General features: G+C 41.6%; 1 protein-coding gene across 4 annotated transcripts; it reads right to left on the bottom strand.

Moving 5' to 3' along the window:
• Positions 1-1,115: 1,115 nt before the first annotated feature.
• Positions 1,116-23,707, bottom strand: LOC125883235 (coiled-coil domain-containing protein 136-like). Of its 4 annotated transcripts, none has more exons than XM_049567474.1 (10): positions 23,513-23,707; positions 18,753-18,984; positions 14,279-14,590; positions 14,093-14,167; positions 11,573-11,857; positions 11,357-11,474; positions 10,956-11,157; positions 10,709-10,843; positions 7,407-7,521; positions 1,116-6,169 (listed from the first exon to the last, which is right to left on the bottom strand). In XM_049567474.1, exons 2-9 carry the CDS (start codon positions 18,802-18,804, stop codon positions 7,417-7,419), a joined length of 1,284 nt encoding a protein of 427 aa, XP_049423431.1. In that variant the 5' UTR covers positions 18,805-18,984; positions 23,513-23,707; the 3' UTR covers positions 1,116-6,169; positions 7,407-7,416. The 4 variants fall into 4 exon arrangements, with proteins under 4 accessions (XP_049423431.1, XP_049423433.1, XP_049423434.1 ...); XM_049567475.1 differs by having other exon boundaries at positions 6,101-6,166; XM_049567476.1 differs by lacking the exon at positions 7,407-7,521.
• Positions 23,708-24,058: the final 351 nt, after the last annotated feature.

Here is a 24,058-nt window from a genome sequence, read left to right as displayed (position 1 = left end):
TTTCAAACAGGAGCAGAACAAACAGCAGCCATGTGACGACATGCTGGTTTACTTTGACTCAAAAGTTTAGACGTCTACTAAAAGCAAAGTGCGTACAGCACACCTGACACCTGACGGCAGCATCAAAGCCAAGAGACAACCAGCCGTTAGCCTACACATTCAAGCACAACAGTAATCTGAAGAGTCTAAAAACAGTCAGACATTTTGTCAAATCCTCTCGTTCTTATATCAGTTGTATCTCCGAGCACAGAGACAGGTCCAGGCTGTGGTTAGCTTAGCTTAGCACAATGACTACAAACAGGGGGAAACTGCTAGTGACCTTGTGACCTTTATTTCGCTAGACTGGCAGTTTTCCACTTCCTCTATTTTTGTGCTAAGCCAAGTTAAACATTTTTTTTGGTGTAACACCACTTAGCTACGAACAAAAAACATCAAATATAAAAATCTGTTTGGCTACACAACAGCTAACCAGAAAAAGCTAGCATTAAATTGGATATGCTAACAGTTTACAGCTACCATGACCTAAACAAGCTAACGTTATAAGCACCTGACGCTGTAAGTATTATGTTAGCTGTACACCAGCTCCCCACAGAGACAAGATAACATGTCAGTTGGAAAAAATTGTAGCTAACCTAGCATGTTCCCCCTGCTTTGTGCTAAGCTAAGCTAAGCTAAATTAAACTAAGCTAGACTACCTCTGTACTGGACATAGAGATAAAAGTGATGCTAAAGAAGACAGACAACAAAAAGATTTCAAAACATCTGACTTTTTAACTTTTAACTACAAAAATAGTAATAAAACAGTCTAAAGTAACTATTGGAAGAATTGGATTACAGCGCTCATGCTACCACTGACAAATTCAGTGAGCGTTGTCTAACTCTACAACTGCTACAGCGTCTTTAACTACTCATCTAGATTCATGCAAATTTACTACATTTATCTAAATCTAACATGCGACACTGAGCTGTCTACAGCTAGCTAATGTTTGTCCGGACACCGTTAAGCTAGCTAACATTTTCCCAGACACTGTTAAGCTACCGAACATTTGTAAAGACATTGCTAAGGATGGATTGATACAAGTTTCTGATATCAGCATTCAGATTTAACCAACCAATCTGCTTTTTATTTTATTATTTTTAATTTCCTTCAAAAGAGAAGAGAGAACAAGCAAACAAATAGAGATGGATCAAATTGATGGTGATTTCGAAGAGCCTCACAGACACTTGTGGTTTGGAACACCATGGGAACGTTTTCCAAAGTTGGGGAAACATTTCTCCTAACAGTTCCATCAAGAAAAGTTTCAGAAAGTTCTGAAACCATTAGTGGTCTTTAAAAAATACCCCAAATCCAAATTTCAGTGGTAGATATTCGTGCGATACCAGCAGAAAGTCTTGTGGTTGTGTTGCTCTTGAATTCCACAGATCGACTGAAAGATGAATAAATAAATATTCACATTGATTATTTCAAAATTTTACTGTCACAGATGGATTTTTCATCAGGAGAGGTTTCGTGACAGTATTGTTAAATGTTTTTTAAAGTTTTTTGCACCAAGTGCAAATTTACATGCAAATATTAGGATGAAATCACGCAGAAGGTTCAATCATTTTGCGTCTGTTGCTTCTCGCATACAAAAGAATTAAAATTTCGATGTCAGAAATGGGCAAAGAAACCTGTGAACGTGAAAAACTCTTTCATCTTTGATTTGCTGTGTGTTCCTGTGCGAGGTTAAGGCACACAAATTATTTAATATTTTTGCATCAGACTTTGAAGTGATCTGGACTAAAAAACAAACAAACAAACAAAAAAAACCAACAACTTTTACATCATGTGTTCTCAATCAGCTGCATTAATACTTTTTAAATAGAAGTCAAGAATCAGCGGTTAATCAGTAAACCAATAATCAATCCATCCCCTTCTCTAAATCTACTGCTACATTATTTTGCACATTTGACTGAACCTCTGAACTACCGTCTAATCAGCTGTATGAAAAAATAGCTTTCTTTGAAGCAACTAAGAATCAATCTGGAACTATTCTATGTACAGTACAGTACAGTACAAACCATTACCAAGTGTTAATAAAAAAAAGAACGCTAGATAAGTACAGAGTTTGTACAGACTGACGTTAGCATGCAGCATCAGGAAGAGTTTGTGTCAAAAACAACCAGCTCCTTAACAATTATTCAGTCAGCTTCCACACCTGCAACCAAAACTCAGTTTTTGTATTATCATTAACATTTTACAACATTTTACAGGATGTCACAGGTGTTTTTGGACTGCAAGAATAAAATGCAAAATCACGTTTTGACACATCATTGACATAAAAACACAACTCCGGACAGCAACACATCGAGAAAAGACTACAACAAAATGGAGTTAATACTACGGAAGCCCAGATACACCGCAAAATCACTAGAGTAAATGTTTAGACAAACATTAATAAAATATTCACAGTAAACCAAAGTTAAGATTCACAAAGACAGAAGTATTTAAAAAATACAAATTTCAATTTTCTTATTTAGGTAAGGTATGAGATATTAATTCAAATGTTTGATTCAGTAAATCCAAATAATATTTACTAAATCAAGGTAAAACGTTTGGCTGACTATCTTTTTAATTTCAACTTCTTCAGTCAAGATATTGACTGATTTTCTCAAAATTTGGAGTCTGCATTTTACTTTTTATCTTAAAGTTTTGACTCAGTATTTCAAAATATGACTTTTATCATCATTGTAACTTTAAATGTCTGAATTTAGCCTGATGATTGTGTCTTACCATGAACACTTTCTGTTCATTATTACAAGTTTTAATCCATTTTCTCCTTTATGGCTTAAAATCTTGATGTCTGAACATCACTTTTTTAATAACCTTTTGATGTTTTTAAATTATTATTATTGACCTGGTGGAAGTGGGCTTCCATATATTACAAAAAAACTACTGCAACATAAACATCAGCTGCCTCATCATGTACAGTTTGAGGTTTGACGCCTCTTTAGCACTGAACATGATGTGACATTATTTACAGAATCCATTTCCGTTAGTCCACCATTATAATCAGATTAAAGTAACTACATGTTTAACTGTCATGCAAAAACGATATAAAGGTCTTACTGACACATGCTATTTATCATTGAAAACATACAGGACCTGTTACATCCTAATCAATGTCCTGCTATTAACCACAATATATATATATGACTTAATCATCAAATACTAGATAAATAATTCTTATTTTATTTTAGATTCCAACATTTACGCTTTGTCAGGTTAATGCCACTTCACCTGTCGTGTACACGGTTCATCACAGCTGAGTACATTGGTTCAGTTATTTGTCCGCACTGAGCAGAGCGAGCAGGGAAGGTTTCGTTAAATTCACAAAAGTGTCTCATCGCTAGCGCTTATATTTAAACTGGAATGTCTTTTATTCTGAAGTTGTTGCAATTGGTCACATGATTCCAACCTAAACAGGATCACAGTCATTTGAACATCTGATTGTATTTTCTATGATTATTTTGGTCACCACTTAAATGTAAACATAAATCAGGCGTCTATCAGGATCCCTTCAAAAACTGAAACTTTGCAAAAGAAGATGGTGGGGGAAATTAATCGGCCCCAATAAAAAGATTAAAACATAAAATCTGAACAAATGGAAGTGTGTTCATTCTGACCCGGCACAATAACAACTAAAATCTAGGCAGGAATACAGATCTGATCTGCAGCGCCCTCTGCAGCCCTGTTCAGACAGAATATATTTCACTATTTCTCATTGCTACAGACAAAAAACGATCCATTTTAGGACTATTTATGGTCTATTGATTGGTTTTATGACTATCTTTAGGTTTGAGCCCGAGCAGGAGTTGTTTTGTGGTTCCAAATCAAAAAACCACTGGTAAAGGTGTCCCACAGGGTTCTATTTTTGGTCCTCTGGTATTTACTATTAACATAAATAATACACGATGTAATACATAAATATACAATGTACCACTCCACATGTCAACATCCAGATTTGCTACCTAAACTCATTTCTCATGTTCAGTGCTGCCACTCATATTTTACAGAATTTCAGTTCTCTACTTGTGCTACATCACAATATTTTAGTTCAGTCAGTCTTTTTAAGGTTGGTGTTCTCCAAGGCTCTATCCATGGTCCTCTGACATTCACTATATATAATCATCTCTGCCACACCAGAGCCACCTCCTGTATTTCTCCAGTGGCTAAATGGGCATCAGGAACAATGAACGTAATTATATTCAAATATGATATTAATCCTGTTGGAATGGGGCTGAATACGAGAAACTGTTATCCTTTTTCAATCTAAAAATGTCATCAAAAGCGTTACTTTTGCTGATCTTTTCAGATCTCAAATAAAGTATCATCTGTAGAATTAAGAAACAGATTTTACATTTACAGTGACAGAAGCAATCTGAATACATTTTCTGAAACATAAACTGCTGGTTGAGCATCTGTCCCCAGAATCATTCACCAACAGTTGCACCTGCTGTGCAAAAATAAAGCTACTCAGGCACCATCTGATCTTAAAACTGGCACAGTGAAATCAGTCGATGCAAATAATCTCTCATCGGAATGATTCAGCTCCAGCAAATACCTTTCTAAAGTTTATAAAAGTGCTATTTTGCTGCTGTAGATGTTCAGTCTACTGGTTTGGTACTATAAACATACAAATACAGACATTTTACATTGATCTGTAAAGGGATAGGAAGGCAAAATAATAATTATTTCCTTAAATTTGCTGTTTTTCTCATGCTACAAAACAAATTTGTTAAATAATCCACAATAATGATAAACACGTGATAAGATAATATTCAGCATTAAACCACTAGAGCAGAATTAATGAATTAAAAACACTAAACAGTCTAAATTAATCTGCTACCGTTATCTCCGTCATCAACTCAGAGAGTGCAAAATATTGTTTAAATCCAGTGCGGAAAAATAAGGCAAACAATTTAGTGCTGAAACAATTTGTCAGTCGACAAAAATATTATTAGATTAGATCATTAACATACGAAATGTTTGCTACTTTTCTCTGGAAGAGATCTTTAGAGATGGTTTCAGTTTTGATTTTACAAACCAAATGATTAATCAGTTAACTGGTAAATAGTTTAAATAAAAGTGACCGGAAGTTGCAGCTCTAAAGAATTTAAAGAGAGAACAGTTCTTATGTTGAATATTAAATCAGCAGCTTTGTGTGTTTTATATCTTCAGTTTCTAATTCGACACCACAGGACCACATGGACTGTAAACAGTGTAAGAAAATAAATAAGTACATTTACTCAAGTACGCAAACACAATCTGGAGGTACTTTTTATGCTACTTTATATTTCTACTGCAACACATTTCCGAGGGAAATATTATTCTATTTACTCCACTACATTTAGCTGATAACTTAGGTTACTTTGTAAGTTCAAATTTTACATACAAAACACGTATTATTAAATAAAATATGACTGTTTTTAAATATATATTATAGTACTTTGAAGTCGTCAGAATCGGCCCTTCCTCAACCCGCGACAGTAAAATACTGCATTACTGGAAAAATATGAAATATATAATTATAACATGACACTCTGAAACGGGCTGTTTTGCATTTTGAGAACTTTAAGTACATTTTGTTGATAAACTTTGCGTACCATTTTTGAATGCAGGATTTGTAACTAAGTATTTTTACACTGTGGTATGAGTACTTTTATTTCGGTAAAGATCAGAGTACTTCTTCCACCATGCAAGGAGACAAACAGTTTATAATGATCCACCCCAGATCATTTTTTTTTAAATCAATGGAAAACTAATAAATTAATTCAAAACCAGAGCTCCCAGTTGGACTCTTGGATCATGATGGTGGATGTTTGATCGACGACCTGCAGGAGTTCAGAGTCTTTAAGTAAATTCAACAATCTTATTGCTTTTCCTTCCAGAACTCATTGGCGTCGGAGGCCTTCTGGTGAAAACGTCTCAGCGATGCGACAAGCAGGACAGCAACATGTATGAGGGCGGCGCAGGATGGGTGACGGCAATCCCACAATCCCAGAGTTCATGGTGAGGTCACTTCCCGTGTAGTCCTCAGGCCCTGGTGAAGCTGGGGACGACCAGAACTACAATGGCTGCCATGGCAACCGCTGCCACCGCCAGGTTCCAGCCTTCAGTGTCTCTCTGCTGAGGAGGACAGGAAATGATGTCAGAGGAGTTATTTAGAGATGAAGAAGAGACTCAGAGCGTCTCTGCTAACTTGTGGACACTTTTAAAGATGCTGATCTAACATGTTGAGAGCATTTTAAAACCACTGACGTGATTAAATATGAAAAACTCACTAAAGAAAATATAACCGCCGTCTGAGGGCCAAAACAGAGAGGATGAGGAGGAGTATCTTCCCTCAGACCATCTGAGTCCTGAACCACTGACTTCATCTCTAACTCACGACACTCTGACAACATGGATCATTAGAAATAAATAAATAAATATGTGAAATATTTACAATCATGATGTCAACTGCAACACAGTCCTGTCGATGACTTAATGCTGCTCCACTGATGGACAGTTGGTGGACGCCAGGAAACGCAGCAGTGCACCGATAAAGGCAGCGAAGAAGACTGCTGGGAAGTTACATGACTGTAAACAATTCAGGATTCAAAATTCTTCCAAAAATCAGCTCTACAGGTGTTTGATGGAGGATGGAGACGTGTTCAACATGTGTATTCAACCTCAGTGATTCGCAGCAGAGTGTGTGAGCGAACCGGAGCAGTGAGAGTTTCTGCTCCTCGCACATGGAGCTGTTTGTTACCTCCGACCCAGACCGAACCACTCAAACCGCTCACAGCGTGTGAGCAATACACCGATGCATTCTGGGTAGAGCATGCTTTGAACTCACGGTGTGAGAAGTACCGGAGCAAAACCGAAGCAGGAGATTCTACAAATTTTAAAAAATCAGCTCTGTGCTTGTTTTAAAATCCTTCTGCTGGAGCTCCACTCACATGCTCTGATTATTATTAGAATCTTTTCCTTAACTGTAGCCACGCTGTAGCTGCCATGCACTAGAGCCAGAATTTAAAAAACAATGGCATAGAACATAATTTTGGGTTTTGCAGAATCACCAGATGTCTGCGTTGATACAACTGCAGGTTTTTTATCCCACCTATCTCTGTAAACACTCAGCTGCATTACACATCGGATCAACTACTTTGTTTAAAGCACACTGAGGCCTTTAACCAAAGAGCGTTCATTAATCTGTGGTGGAAGTTTTACTTTAATTATAAATGACTCACAGCGGTCCCATTCAAACAGAGTACGGACAGAAACAGCTGCTGTACACAGAGGCAGTCACCCTGCGATTCAGCCACTCTCTGATACTAACAGAAGCAGAGCGTCTGGTAGAGAAAGAAGGGCGTGGCCATACCTGGTCCCTTCTAGGACGCCAGCTCCTCCCACCAGCACCAAATCAAGGCCACTATAACAATCATTCCTATGAAGGGGATGGAGAGAACAGGGGGCTCAGACGCACCAGTGCAGTTCTGGGGAGAAGACAAAAGGAGGAGGAGTGTCGGGGGGCATGGAGAGAAAATCAAACCAGAAAATAATCAGAAGAATAAAGTCAGAAGGTGTCGGGAGGAGAGGCGAGCGTGAGGCCAACAGAAACTAGAGAAAACAGAAATGACATGCAGGCATCAAAGACCATCAAATTTACAGAGAATTTGATCAAGTTCATGTGAAACAAAAGAGACGGCGATCACATGAAAACATATCGATGAGGGGAGGAAACAGAGCAGGCGATTAGAGAACGGCATCAAAGATGGTTAAAGACAAGATGGAGAGTTTGTCGCCCCCCAGAGGTCAAAACATCTGCATCTTGTCATTTAAAGATCTCTGCTGACACGTCAGAGCACTGCCGTCACCATCGACTCCATCAGCAGCACTGCAGTGTGGGTAAAACCTTGAGGTGAACTACAACTATGGAGGACAAGAATGTGGGTGAATGAAACATGGAGAGGAGCAGAGGTGGCAACAAGTCTCCGTTTACAAGTCTCAAGTCAACACTCACATATTAAGATGGAAAAATCCCAAGTTGAGTCTCAAGACTTGACACTAAAGTCTCGTTCCAAGCTCCACGTCCAGTCTCACATCAAGTCAAATCTCACTGAGGCAAGTCCCAAGTCCCCAGACAAGTCTCAAGTCCCCAGGTTCAAGAATAAGTAGGCGACAAGTAAGTTGCAAATAAGTCACAAGTCAAGAAGAAAGTTCTCAACATCATAAGTCCCCAGTCACTGCAGTTAGGTACCGAACTCTGTACTTTTAGGGCCCTGACACACCAAGCCAGCCATCAGTGAGCATCGGTCACCCGAGTTAGTTTGGTGTATCCCACACTGTTGACCCTCGTCAGCCCTTTCAGATTTTGGCGGCCGATTCAACACGTGTGAAGAGTTATTTCCTCTCATGCCAGAGCAGAGCGTACGAGGTGGTTGGTCGTCAGCTGTAGTGTCTGTGGTGTGTTCATCTGCAACTTTTGGGCTGAGACACAGCAACAGTCGACTTTCATTGCCGCTTATTTGGGCTGTTAAGGGGACAGAAATACGACTGTACTACTGAGTACCAATTGGGGTTTAATCTATTGGTACCAAATGTTGGCACCTGAGATCTGTTTGAGAACGCCGGATTGAGATGAGGTGGAAATACTGCAAAGCGCCTTGAAGCTTGAAAGTCAGCTCCACAGAGTCGCCAGGTTCAACCTCAGACAGGAGGTAGAAGGGCCCTGAAGCCGAGAACCACTCTGTCGGCTTCCCAAACGAGCGAAATGCTGCGAGTGTTCGGGCTTCTGGTCTGTATTATTTTCTCTTTTCTATATTATCTTAGTATGAGCCTCATACTCACTGCTAGACGAGCAGACACACAAACAAGCAGACGGAGGATTAGCTCTGTGAGAGCAGAGGAGCAGAACTGCATTTCAGCAACTGTCAGTGCTACAGCTCATTCAAAAATGACAAAAAAGGTACTGTTGGCTGCCGGTACTGAATTCCAGGTAACTGAAATTGTGAACAGTACCCAACTGTAAAAGTCACACGAGACATATTGACTTTTAAACCTCAACACTAGAGTGCCACGTCGAGTTCCAACTTTGTTTTTGTCCTAGTCCCACATTAGCTGCTGCATTACTCAGTGTTCATTTCATTGATGCACATTTTTTGTTCACAACCTTTTTCCATGACAAAAACGAGACGATGACGAAATCTATGTTTTATTTTCATTGGCGAGACATGATGAAAATGTTTGTGGTGCTTGTTTGTAATTATTTGTAATTGCATGTAATGATCTTCAGATGCCTGATGAGCGACAGCTGGTAAACTCCAGTAAATAGTCTGTACCAGGATGTTTCAGTTGGTGTGAGCTGTAATTCAGCAGTAAATAATCAGCCGTGTGTGTCTGACTGTGGATGGTGAAGCTGCTGAATGGATTTGTGGAGTTTGTTAGTTGCAGCGGTGGCTGTTAGCAGCTAGCTCCGCTCGCAGCCAGCGGCCGCTAGACTTCACAGTCAGATGGATAAGTCAGAGTTTACAATGAACCTGGGGACAAATCCTAGTTGTCTCACATTAATTATTTGTTGAGAGCATAAATAGAGAGATGTTGAGCTTTTCAAATGATGATCATTAAGTGTGTGCTCGTAAATCAGCCCTTAAACCTGTCACACACTGCTGGAGAAATCATCTTATACAACCTGTTACCTTGACTCTGATTTCTGTTCCATGAATTAGCCTCACTGGATTAGTTTAAAGAGAAAAAACAGATAGAAACATCATGACGAAAATGTTTTCATCGACTAAACCTATGAAGGATAAAAATGACTAAAATGTGACTAAAACTTTTCGTCTACAGACTCAGACTCACTGGGATCACTTGTATGTCAGGTGTCAAGTCAAAAAAGACAAGTCCCCAGACTAGAGCCCAATCCCAAGTCTTGTCTTGATGATACAAAAACTAGGATCCAAGTCACAATGAAGACACAAGTCATGGGTATTAGAGTCCAGGTCGAGTTGCTTTCTAGTCGTCTCTGTCGTTGAATCCCATCCACACCTCTGGAGAGACAAACAGAATCCAAATGTTTGGACTGAAGTGATGTTTCACACGATGTGTTATCAGCCAATCACATGGGCCCTGACTGTCAGTACGCTTCCTGTTTTCTCATCAGCTGACTGACGACTGAATAAACCTCTCACCTCCTGAAGGAGGAAGCGGGAGGTTGAGCAGAAACAGATAGATGACTGCTTTGACAGAAACAAACTACCCAGCAGAGACGGATGTTGAGAAGAAGCTTCACAACCAAACGCTCAGAAACCAGCGACATGAGCAGAGCTGAAGCTGCTGTGGACCAGGAAGCAGAATGAGACAGATGAGACAACCAGAGAGAGTTTGAGACGAGCCGCCGTCGACCCAACATGCACACATACTTCATGGACAACGTCATGGCTTTAAAGAAGATCTTCAAACAGGTTCAGACACTGCGTCTCACTTACCTTTAGTTTATTATCATTTTTTAGTCACATTAACCCTCAGTCTGACACACATGTTGGATCTTATGAAGTTTTAACCCTTCGCTATGTTTCCACCTGACACCCAGTGCACTAATGCTCCAACTTCATCAGGAAAGTTTGATCCAATAAAAGAGATTTTGAGGCGTCAGATACAAACCGTTGACCTTTGGCCTCTCACCTGTGACTTCCTGCCCACCAGTTTCTGTAGCTCGGCCTTGCAGCGCTGCAGCTCCTGTTCCAGCGCCGCTCGCTCCCGCTGGCTGCTGTCGTACAGCTGCTGCAGGTCCACCAGCTCCACCTTCAGACTGTCACACTGACGAACGAACAGACAGACAGTTCTGATACAGTTTTGATTGAGTGAAACGTCTCCGTAGATAAAAATCCTCCATGTGTAAGATAACAGGTGTCTTGGTGATGTGTGTTACCTCAGTCTGGACTCTGTGAGCCGTGTCCTCTGCTCGTCTCAGCTGGACCTTCAGGATGTTGAGCTCTGAGCTGCAGACCTTCTCCTCATCCTCCGGGGGTCTGTCCTGTTGCTCAGGACTGGACTGAGACAGAGTGATGTAAGAGTCGGCCTTCACCTGCTCACGCTCAGTGTCAGTGACGGCCAGGTAGACGTCATCACACCTGTTCAGCAGAAGAAGAAGAAGAAGAAGAAGGTCATGAGACTGTGTCGATGGCTGTTTTCACTCGGTGGAGAACGTCAGTTATATAAAACTGATGGTAAGATAAACAGCTGGTTAAAATAAAACCATTGTGATGATGTCACTGATCTGTGGATGATGACACAGCAGCAGGATGATTGACAGCTGGCTGCACCACTCACATGTCTTGTTTCTTCTGTAGCTTCTCCACTTTGCTGCTCAGGTCTTTGTTGTCGTCGTCCAGAAACTGACGTTCATCGGTCAGAGAGATGAACTCGTCCTTTAAGTGACTCACATCACCTGAACACACACACACACACACACACACACACACATACAGAGTTATCCAAAGACTTAGATTTTCCCTCTACCTGTGGATCCATGTGTCTGTGCCTCACCTGTGTTGTTGCTCTTCATGCTGATCTCCGCCCTCAGCGTGGTGATCTCCAGCTCGTACTCCTGCGCCGTGGCATGGAGGCGCTGCAGCTCAGCCCGCAGCCGACACAGCTCCTCCTGCAGGGAGGCAATGTCGTTCTCCCTCTCTGCTGCCGCCTCCTCAGCCGCCTGCTGCAGCATCAGCACCTCCTCCTGAGCAGATCGGAGCTCCTCCTGCACCTCCTCTAGTTCGCTCTCCTTCTCCTCCTCCAGACTGTCCATCTCCTCCTGCACCGACCGGAGCTGAGCTGGAGGAGGAGAAGGAAGTTTTCCTACTTTCACATACATATACAAGTCAAACCATGTTTTGAGAGAAAAATCTTGGGGGAAGTGAAGACATTTGAACGTTATGTCAGTGACTTCTCATGCGTTCATCGTTTTTATTGACTCTCTGACTTTCTCTGTCGCCTCTAACAGCCGGTGAACTGATTTCTATGTAAAGGACTCAGGACAAATTTTCCAGGAAAATCCAAAGAATGTGACGTTATGCACCTCCCTCAGTGTCTCGCCTCTCTTCGGCTCTGATACAGCATACACAGTGGCAGCAACACTAAGTAACGTTAGCTAAGAATTGAGTCTGCTAATGTCAACAAATGAGTGGCACCCACCACGACAGAGTCCACAGGTTGGCTGTGTTTCCATTTTGCAGACAGACCTGTACATTACACCCTGTAACAACTCCAATTCAGCCAGAGCAAGACCGAGCGCCCAATCTTAACTCGGACAAACTTTCTGTTGCTGCTGTTACACAGGTTAGACCACCAGGTCACTGTGAACCACGGAGCTGGGGCTAGCTTAAGTTGCTACAGCAGCGAAGATCCGTGCCGTCACACGCTCTCCTCTCGGGGAAGAGGTGTCCTATCGGCGGAGAGTCCGTAGGCTGCACTAACGAGCTAATTCTTTTCTAATTTTTCATCTGATGAACAGTAAATCCATCAAATTCAGTGCGCCGAGTGCTGCAAACAAATCCTGATGTTACAGGAAACACCAACCTTTGAAATGTACAGTGTGTCTCAAGTCATATATTTCTGTACTAAACACTTTATATTCAAGTGCGCTAAGTGCCTTCACACTGCATAGTACGGAAAAATGCAGTGTACTACTGATGCGCTCAAAATGATCCAAAAGTTGAGTGTGGAATGACGGACATTTCTCACCCTTAATGGCGGCCATGTTTGTGACGCAGCAAACTTCACAACTTTTGATGTGGCGGCTGGAGACAACAAGGAGCCTGTTAGTTGTACGTGTTTTTTGCAGTAAGTACCAAAACTGTCGTAGATTTGCTACTGCAAACAATAATGCGAGTGCTCACTAGCTAGCTAACTTGCTCCTAGCTACGGCGGCACATTTTAATCAGCACGGACACTGTAGCGTAAGTTTGTTTTATGTGTGGGCGGAGACAGTGTCAAATGTTGGTGATAATGCTGTTTGCTATTCACTGTTTGAAAAGAGGACGACGGAGAAGAGGCTGTTATATAAAGAAAAAGGCTGTTGTCACTTCTGGTAAGTGCAAAACGGCAGTGCGTGATTTAAAGCGACACTACCCTGTTGAAATTTGTGCACCACACAAGAAGTATGTAGTTTATATGGTGTTCTACATCGAAGTGTACTAACAGAAGTATGTGATTTGTGACACTCATATTTGTGATGTTGTGGTTTTAACAGGCTAATGTTTGCTAACATTAGCTTACAGGCTAACATGGAATAATTACTAACATTGCAAAATACTGTCTTGGGTGATTAATATCATTCAATTCGTCCAGACTCCAGGGCTGATCTTACTGTTCACAAATTGCTTTATAAGCTAATGTTAAAGAGCAACCAATGCTAGCATAGCTTGATTACTGCTAGCTGGCTAACCTTAGTGTGCCTGCTTGTCACAGTGGTTTGCTAACGTGATCCATGACACTGATGTAGCCTACAGTAAATGATGTAATGGTACACGGTACTTTCTACTGAGGGAGATGCAGGACAGCCAACAAGCTAACGTGACCTGAGCTCAGGTTAGCCAGCTAGGTGTAACTTAGCTTATGACTCTATATGGAACATTTTTGGACAGTCAGGACCATTTTGGACAAAGAGGGCATCTGAAAGACGAGGACACATCAGAAACTGAGGTTGTTTCAGAGATGAGTTTTTGGGAAGTAACATGAAATGCGACAAAACTAATGTTGTTTTTCATAAAAATCTGACGACAAGGACAATTTAGAAAACTGAAGATGTCCAAAAATTGTGAGGACAGTTTTGATTTCATTCTGGGATCGAGGACATTTTTAGAAAACAATAATGTGTTATTGAAAGTCGGGATTATTTTGAAAAGTCGGACTTTCATGTAAAGTGAAGACATTCTGGAAAATAAGGACATTTTTTGAAAGTTGGAAGAGTTTTGAACGGTGAGGTCATTTTGAAAAGTTAATATTTAATGATGTCCACCTGCAGTGAAACAGGTGGGTTAAACACAGACATTAAAAAGCTGTGTGCACCTTGCAGCCTCTGGATCTGTCTGGTGAAACTCTCCGCCTGATGAGCACTCGCCAGTCGCTCATCCTCTAACAGACCTGAGATCAGAGAAGAAGAAACAGACGAGGATGATGAAGAGGAGGAGCAGGACATTTCCTGTGTTTTTACACATTAAAGATATGAACATTATTATCTGGTTGGTCTCTGACCCTGCAGCTCCAGGAAACTCTCCTCGTGTCTTTGTGAAATCTCTCTGGCCTCCTCCACCTCCAGCAGCAGCTGAAACACCTGAGCTCTCAGCTCCTCCAGCTCCTCCTCTTCATCCTTCCCTTCTCCTCCTCCTCCTCCTCCTTCCGGCTCTTCTTCCTCCTTCTCCTCCGTCACCTCCTTCTCTTCCTCCTGTTGGCCTTTCTCTCCGTCTCCCACCGTCTCCTCCTTCTCCTCCATGGACTCCCTCTCTTTGGCCGTCAGAGTTTCTGCCAACATGATCGGCTTCTCCACCTTCAGCTCGCACAGCTCGTCTTCATCACACACAGAGAGAAGAAGAGCTCAGCGTTAACATCTGTTTGTATCAAAGACATGATTCAGCTAAAACTCCACCTTCAGTTGGCAGCAGCTCTGTCAGGTACAAAACACACTAAGTTTAAAATTTGTCTTTGTCTTTTGTAAAGTGGCTCCATCTGATGGTGATGACGGAGAATCACAACCAGCTGTGACATGAGGGTGGAGGAATATTTTGCAATAATATAAACAAACACACATATAAGGGCAAAGCTTGTTAATGCAGACATGAAATCAGTCACAAGATATATTAACGGGATCAAAAGTCCCCTGAAGATGAACATGAGAATATTTTCTTTATGTTTTAAGCTTAGGGCGGCACGGTGGTGTGGTGGTTAGCACTCTCGCCTCACAGCAAGAGGGTTGCCGGTTCGATCCCAGGCGTGGGAGCCCTTCTGTGCGGACTTTGCATGTTCTCCCCGTGTCAGCGTGGGTTCTCTCCGGGCACTCCAGCTTCCTCCCACAGTCCAAAGACATGCAGGTTAATTGATAACTCTAAATTGTCCATAGGTGTGAATGTGAGTGTGAATGGTTGTTTGTCTCTATGTGTCAGCCCTGTGATAGTCTGGCGACCTGTCCAGGGTGTACCCTGCCTCTCGCCCGATGTCAGCTGGGATAGGCTCCAGCCCCCCCGCAACCCTCAAGAAGATGAATGAATGAATGTTTTAAGCTTTTCACAAATTTCTTTAACACTTCTGTTTAGTAGGGAAAACGTCCATATCACGATATTTTGCGTGGCCATATTGAATCGATACACAGACGCCAAGTATGGATCTGTTACATCATTCATTTTTGCTAATACACATTTAAATACAACTTTTGGTCCTAGAATAATAAAATCAGTTGCTTTTTCCCTCCACTAGATGGTGCTGATGGGGTTTTTTTGGGGCGAGGTCAGCAGAGGTCTCAGTCAGCGCCATTTGGCTACCCTGGAAATCCAGAGTTCTTGCGAGAGCACAATTTGAATTTGCTGAGCGAGTCACTCTGGCAATCAGTAATGATGCTCATTACCCATGCCCTTGGAGCCGAGCTGCACCAATCACATCGGTGTATCTGATATAGGCGGGCCAGAAGCGAACTAAACAGATGGCGACAGTGCTGCAACGACAAAGTCCGGAATCAGTCAGTAAACACTGCAAGATGGCTACGGATGAACACCAGTTGTTTGAAACGGCTTTGGCCGCTACAATGAACGAGTTAGACTTGGCTTTTTCTCTAAAAGAGGAACAGAAGACGGCGCTCGAGTCTTTCCTTTGCAAGAAGGACGTTTTTGCTGTTTTGCCGACCGGATACGGCAAGAGTCTAATCTACCAGTTAGCTCCGCTGGTAGCTAAGCTCTGGATATGTCACCCCGTGTATTGTTCTGATTGGTTGTAGTGTTATCCAATTGCGTGCAGTGATATTTTCAAATGCATGCTTGGTGCCGCCCCTCGAGTTGGGCCATTTGCATTACTCATAGCCAGACCCTAAATCTTTCTAGATTTGGGTCTGGATTTCCAGGTTAGCATTTGGCAGGAAGTTCATCAAAACAAAGATGGAGGCACCGGGGGGGTCGGTAGCTTAGTGGATAGTGCCGGTGCCCCATGTATAGAGGTGATGCCTCGCTGCAGCGGTCGCAAGTTTGACTCTGGCTTGCAACCCTTTGCTGCATGTCGCCCCCCCCACTCTCTCTCCCCACTTCACACTCTTCACTCTGTCCTGTCCATTAAAGGCGAAAAAGCCCCCCCCAAAAAATATTTAAGATGGAGGCAGCGGAGACAGAAATCAGAAATATGCCATCAGCGTTTAAATCAAACATCTGGACTTATTTAAAGGAGGACTTGGATATGACACACGTGATTTACAGCAGTGTGATGTGATGTGATGTGATGTGATGTGATGTGATATGAGAATAAAATACCATGAGGGCTCACCTCTCACGCCACCATCCAGAGATAGCGATAGCAGCTGACGGCCAAGCTAACGTTAAACAGGACATTATCTGACAGAGGACAGGGGACTGCTGTCTCACTGCTGTCTCGTGAATATGTGTGTTATATATGTACAGTACATGTTGTAGCAGCAGCAGCAGCGGCGGTGGTGGTGACGGTGGTGCTGCTCACCGACATCCTGCAGGTTTGATATTTTCAGCTCACTGATTGGTTTTTGGCCTCCTGGCAGGCAGCCAATCACGTACTGAGAGTGACAGCGTCATGGTGAAAGACATCATTCTGTTATCACTCTATCATTATCATCATCATCATCATCATCCTCCTGTCATCTGTTCACAACCTCTCTCTCTGTTTCAAATCTTTTCTCTCTCACACAGTTTATAAACTCAAACCACACGTGATCTGAATGACGACACATAATCACAGGAAATTATTAACGTGTTGTGAATCATTGAGAGTTCATGAACTGCAGCTGACTCACTGTTTACAGACACCACACGTCTTAATACTCTGATATCTGAATGATACTTTAGTCACAAATATAAATCTGTGAACACACACACACACACACACACACACACACACACACACACACACACAGTATGAAGCTGCAGAATTGTCATATAAATAAACTTCTATATTTCTGTCTGATCAGAGGAGCGGCTGGATATTTTGGGAAAATACACAAACTGGGAGATAAAACTCAGACTGGAGATCAGTCAGTCTGGTTTATAAAAGGAACTGGTTTCCTGAAAGATAAAACATAAGAAAATGTTACTAAAATGTCTAAAAAATGTTAAAAAGATGTTAGAAAAATGTTCATAAAATGTCCAAAAAAGTGATGATAAAATGTCCGACAAATAGGAATAAAATATCAGAAAAATGTGGATAAGAATGTCCAAAAAATATGAATAAAATATCAGAAAAATGTTGATAAAATGTCCAAAAAATATTGATAAGAATGTCCAAAAAATATGAATAAAATATCAGGAAAAAATATTGATAAAATTTCCCAAAAATATGAATAAAATATCTGAAAAATGTTGATAAAATGTCAGAAAAATGTTGATAAAATGTCTTATATAAATAAAATGTCCAAAAATGTTAATAAAAATGTGTAAAGAATATTGATAAAATGTCCAACTAAATCTTGCTAAAAAATATTATTTAAATACCAGACAAGTGAAAACACTTTATTTCTGCCCAGTCACCTCTGATCTGTAGTTTCTTCGATCACTGTGACTTCACTGTCAAATAAACTCACGTTCACATCTGCTTCCTGTACAGATGTTTCAAATTAAGAGTCTTCCAGAGACTCACACACTGAGTCCATTATAGAACCACTAACTCCATCCTCCAGTCTTTACGTGCTCTTTTATTTGAGAAAGTACAAACCTTGAAGGAACATTTTGCTGATTTTCAACCAGGTCTGAGTCACGGCAGCGTGAGGAACGTATGCAAATGAACCGTGTTACGGCGCCCCCTGTGCTGGCAGAAAATTTGCATTTCCTAGGATACCTACTTTCCCTCTGATTGGCACTAGCACATGTGACTTTGTTGGTTAGGTCGGTTAGGTTTAACTCAGAGGACTGAGATTGGTTACAGTAGGAATGTCAGAGTGAGCCAATCAGAGGCAGAGTAAGGAAGAGAAGTGCAGGTCATGCCTTTGCCATCCTAGGAAACATAAATTTGGGTGCTGGCAGCACCGGATGTCGCAAAATGCGTCATTTTGCTTCACTGATGACGCATTTTGCGACATCCGGCAGATTCCAGCAGCTGAACAGGCGGGGAGCTGTGGGAGCTATTTCTGTTTGTCTTTGAGGACGTTTCCTTCTGGCCTGAATGATATTTGTCAGAATATTGAGACATAAGACAGACGGAGGCAGAGAGGACATGACGGACTGAGCGTCCCCTGCTGCTCCTTTAAAGGCTTTTATTGTGAAAGACGTGCAGGAAGTTTTAACAGTCAGAATACATCACAGTAGAAACTCAGCTGCAGAGTTGTGACTGTTTTTCTGAATCATTTATGATGAATGTGAGACGTTTTAGTTCAGATCATTTATGTTATTATTATTGTCAGTTGTCATGTGATCACATGTCGAACAGCTGACTGATATTTACACAAAAATGATAGACAGAATCAGATTAACCCTTCATCATCACACAGATGAGTCTGCATGTAAACACTGACCGGATGGATCAAGGACCTCCTCGATGACGGGCGGCAGGCGGAGTCCATCCATGATTACAGCTGATGATGGAGAGATGCTGCAGACTGACGGACGGACAGATGAAGGATCAGAGCTCCACACAGAGCGGTGAGGAGGGGGGAGGACGAGGCAGACGGAGCCCAGGAAGGCTCCTCACGCTCCGGGCAGGCTGAGCTGCTGCAACCCCTTCATCCTGCTGGAGCTGAGACACGACTGGAGGGAAACAGAGGGGAGGAGGAGGAGGAGGAGGAGGAGGAGGAGCAGGAGGAGGAGGAGGTGGTGTTAGAAAACTGCGACAGCACTGCTCCACCGATACTGGATGACACAGGTCGATACTGCTGCCCTGATCTGAGCACACACACAGGTTCACACTTGGTCTCTAATGAATCAGCCTTTTGATTCTGTCCCTAAAACACTACATTACCCATGAGCCTCAGCTGCTGCAGCTGCTGCCATGGAGACGAAGCCTGCTGAATGTTTTATCAGATTTCTCGGCAGTGACATCTTCTGCTTCAGATCACCGTTACTATGAAGCTCTGTGATTGGATGTTTGCTGGAGAAATGCACCCTGGGAGTCGGAGTCCACACACTTCCTGTAGTTTTGACTATTTTCTTGAAGCTTTTGACCAGAGAAGCAGCTGTTCATGTTATGGTTTTGTTCTGATGATTCAACCAGGAGCTTTTATGTCAACACAAAAATACGACCCACAGTGTGTTTACGACTCCCTGACGAGGACCTCTAATAATCAGTACGGAGCCACAAACCCTCACGAGGCCGACTGCGCCTGTGCACACCTGCAAATCTCAGCAAACAGGAAACTGCAGCGTCAGTGTGTGTTTATTAAAATCCAGCCGAGCTGACTGAGCATGACTGCTCAATTTCTTTCTGACTTGGAAAACTGACCTGTGAACGAGCCCTCGGACCAGAACGACTCGGACACATTGTGTTTAGAGCAGTGGTTCTCAACTGGTCTATCCTCAGGACCCACATTTTTCCTCAGTCATTAAGTCGTGACCCAAATTTTTGACTCTCCACTAAAATCTATTTCACAGACACTTCCTTGACATTTTATGAATTTTTTCATGAAATACAATAGTCTTTTGGCACATATTCATGTCTATTCATCATCTCTGCATTGACTATTGTATGTAATATACAGACTAACATTCTGAGATTTCTAGAAAATATTTCTAGAAAAAAAGTTGTAAAATTACATGAACAAAGTTGCAGTATTTTGCAAAAAATTTGTACATTTTTAAGGAAAAAGTCAAGAATTTTTAGAAAAAAGTTGTAAAATTTTGAAAATAAAGTAAGATTCCAAGGAAAATTTCAGAAAAAAAGTCAAAATTTTGAGACAAAAATCATAAAACTTAAAGACAAGGTCATACAATTTTTAGAAAAACATAATTTTTTTTTTTTAGAAAAAAGTCATAAAATTTTGAGAAAAAAACTAAGATTTCAAGGAAAAATCCTAAATTTTCAGAAAAAAAGTCAAAATATTGAGGAAAAAAAATCATTACATTTTGAGACAAAAATCGTAAAACATTAAGAAAAAGTCATATAATTTTTAGAAAAACATAAAAATTTTTTAGAAAAAAAGTTACAATATTTAATAAAGGTTTGTGAATCCGCGACCCTGTCAAAATGTCCCCGCGATCCACTTTTGGGTCCCGACCCACCAGTTGAGAACCACTGGTTGAGAGGCTACAGGACAGGCTCCTACAAACCACACCCACCACCAGTACACGACAAACCCACCAACACTGAGGTGTTTTAAACGCTGTTACAATGTCATGTTGTAATGAATGAATGAATGAGGTCAAATATAAGAATAATCCACTTTATGATTCATCAGACATGAAGACATGATTCATCTTATGAGTACGAGATGTTACCCAAACCTTCAGCGCCTACTTTGAAACTTTAAACCCTTCACAGCGAGCTCAACGCTGACTCAGCATTTTGTTTTTGCTTCCAGACCCTCAGAGTGACGGGGGCTGACTGTGGACTGACATGTAGGTATGATGACAATGGTCATGCAGCTGTTTCAGCCACAAACATTACCGTCTAAAACTTTTAGTCCACGAGTTGCCAACTTTGACGTCATACACACAGGAACATGGCTGAGTGAACACACTGAAGTCAAAAGAGCAGCCTCCCAGCTGAGGAGCACCTGAATGTGTGAAGGGAAGACTCAGGGTCTCAGAACTCAGAACAGGGACGGACTAACAAAACAGGTGTGACAGGAAACACACGAAGGCAGGAAGTAAAACCAGACATGACACATGAGGGGATAAACTACAAAATAAAACAGGAAGCAGATTAAACATGAATGAACAACATAAAACAAGGAACACAAACAGAAACAAAGCCCATAGGATGACAAGATATGAAACCCGGGTCATGACACCCTGTGGTGTGTTCACTGTACATTGATCCACAGAGAAAACTACAGCGCTGGAACACTGACAACAGCTGTTCACTGTAGCCTTTAATAAGCTCTCACCGACCTGATACACACCTGAAAGTCTCTTTCTTTACTCTTCAGTTCCTTATAAATGTTGGATCTTACCTGATTTTATGATTTAATATTTAAGGTTTTACTCATTTTTAGCTACGATGACTTCAATGTGCTGTTTTCATTTTATTTTTAAACCATATTTTATACTGAAGGTCCTTGTTTGTCCATTTTCATGTGGAGCCCTTCCTTCTGCTCTTACCTTTCACAATAAAAGCCCTGGAAATACACACTGTCACTGTTTCCTTGGGGGAACTCAGAGTGTTTCACTAAAAGGAAACCCAATCAAATAAACGCAGCGCGTCACTGGATGATGTTTAATCCATCATTTGTTTCTGAGGAATAAGCTGCCTCCAGTCTTTTCACACCTTTTATTACTGTTGCCTCCTGTTGCCTCTCAGTCAGGTCACCACTGTAAATCAGAATCTAAATCTAAATTTACTCCCCCACCCCAAACCCGAACCGCCCTGCTGCATAAAGGCCTCCAGGAGGAGGATTACGTGGATGGCCTACGGTCCGTCAACTTTGCTTTCTTCTAAAGATAAAATACTAAATCAAAGTTTCTGGTTCCACCACCAGGAGGAGAAACAAAGGAAGAAAAATTCGACAGAAATGAATGAGATTGATGAAGAACTGCGAGGTGCATAACGACAGAAAGATGGCAGGCAGCAGAAAGGCGATGAAAAGCAAAGGTAAATTTAGAGAGGATTCTACAGGAAACTCAATTGTTTTACAGATCATACTCAGTGTGTTAATGCAGAAGGCCATAAATCTTGAATTTCTTGAGATAACTAAAGGTGTCCCCCAGGGTTCCATTTTGGGGCCTATTTTGTTTCCTATTTTCATAAATGATCTGGGCAAAGACATTCAAAAATATATTTCTATGCAGATGACACTGTCATTTACACGCATGCGCCCTCCATAATGGCAGTGGTGCAAAACCTTCAGACTGTATTTCAGTCATTACAAACTGCTCTGCTGAGTTTAACATTGATTTTAAATGCTCAGAAAACAAAGTTTATGGACTTCTCAAAAGCTCGCTCACGTCTGACGGTAAATCCATTGAAAGAGTGTCCTCATACAAGTATCTGGGTACACTGATAGATGACAAGCTTTCATTTAATGCACATATTGCTGCTCAGGTCAGGAAGCTTAAAGTGAAGATCGGCTTTTATTTTAGGAATAAGTCTTGTTCTACTTTCAGTGCTAAGGAAAAACTTGTGGAGGCCACTTTCTGTCTGTGATTGATTACGGTGACATATTGTATATGCATGCAACCTCCTCCATTTTACGCAGCCTGATTCAGTGCACCATGCTTCTCTATGTTTTATTACAAATGCTAAGTCAAAGAAACCAGCTGCCAGTGAATCGAGGGAGCAGAACACTGCACTGATGTCACCAGAATGAAAAACAAACTCAGTAACAATGTGTTACAGCACATAAATCACCCTAAAATCACACATAGCCATTGGATATATTTTTCTCCTAATGCAGGTTAAATAAACAAAGATGCATCATGTAACATCTTTGACAGAGACCGGCTAACAGTTTCCCCCCGCTTCCAGTCTTTATGCTAAGCTAAGCTAACAACACCCTGACTGCACAAGAGAAGTTTGCCTTCAGGGCTCTCTGACAGAAATATTTTACTTTAACCCAATCTATGATCTTTCTTCTAAACCGAACCTCTTTCTGTCAGAAAGCCCTGAAGGCAAACTTCTCTCAGCAGCGTCCCGCCTCCAGCAGCTCTGTACTCATGCTGCATTCATGTCACGTGGAGCTGAAGGAAGTCACAATCAAAGCGTGGATCTTAGGTACGTTGTCGTTTTAGCTGCATGATGATTAAAAATACTGTTTGTAAATCTCATTAAATTTGGGTTTAATTACCTGACATGACGCACTCTGACAGATGTGAGGCGTCCGTGTTTGTCTGAGCATCTGTGACGTGTCATGTTGATCATGATCTATAGAGACTGACAGAGCAGGACATGAAGGCAGCATCGCACTGCTCTCTGTCTCCTCTGCAACATGTTCAAGTGCTCCCTGAAGCTAAGCTGATATCGGTGTGCAGCCATGCAGCTCTAACATCTCCTGTCTCTCAGTGACCTTCCTTTGTGTTTGTCCTCTGGTTTCAAATCAAGTCTCTGCTGCAGCAACACAAGTCAAACACACACACACACACACACACACACACACACACACACACACACAGAGTCAATAAATACCTGGTGCTGGATGCAGATGGTGCAGCTCAGTCTGCTGCAGCTCTCTGTTGGGTCTCTTTATGATTTGTTATCTGCAGACCCTCCTCCTCTTCCTCCTCCTCCTCCTCCTGTTGTCCTATATTTCCTCCTCAGCATCAGCTCCTCTCACGGTGTGATGCAGAGCGACGTCACTACATGTTACAGACAGACACAGATACAGAGGCCATGACATGAATACACAATGAGCCTCTGTGACGTGATTCATTAACCGTTTCCTGTCACAGGCTCAGGTGTGTTACTGTCTCTGAGCAGCTCTCACACTGCAGCTCATCATTATTTCCTTCACCTGGAGCCGATCAGCTGATCATTATCATTATTAATCAGTTATTTCTGTGGTCAGTGAAATGTCTGGATATTATTAAAAAAATACGTCTTTTAATTGAACATAATGAAAAGAGACAAAGAGCAGCTTTAAACACACAATCATCACTGAACAAATAAAGTTTATATAAAAGTAAAGAATAATTAATAAATAAAAATATAACTCACAAATAGGACGAGGAGAAC

Source organism: Epinephelus fuscoguttatus, linkage group LG22 (assembly GCF_011397635.1).
Source record: "Epinephelus fuscoguttatus linkage group LG22, E.fuscoguttatus.final_Chr_v1".
Lineage (NCBI taxonomy): Eukaryota > Metazoa > Chordata > Actinopteri > Perciformes > Serranidae > Epinephelus > Epinephelus fuscoguttatus.
Note: the sequence above shows the minus strand (reverse complement) of the source record. Positions and strands in the feature narration are given on the sequence as shown.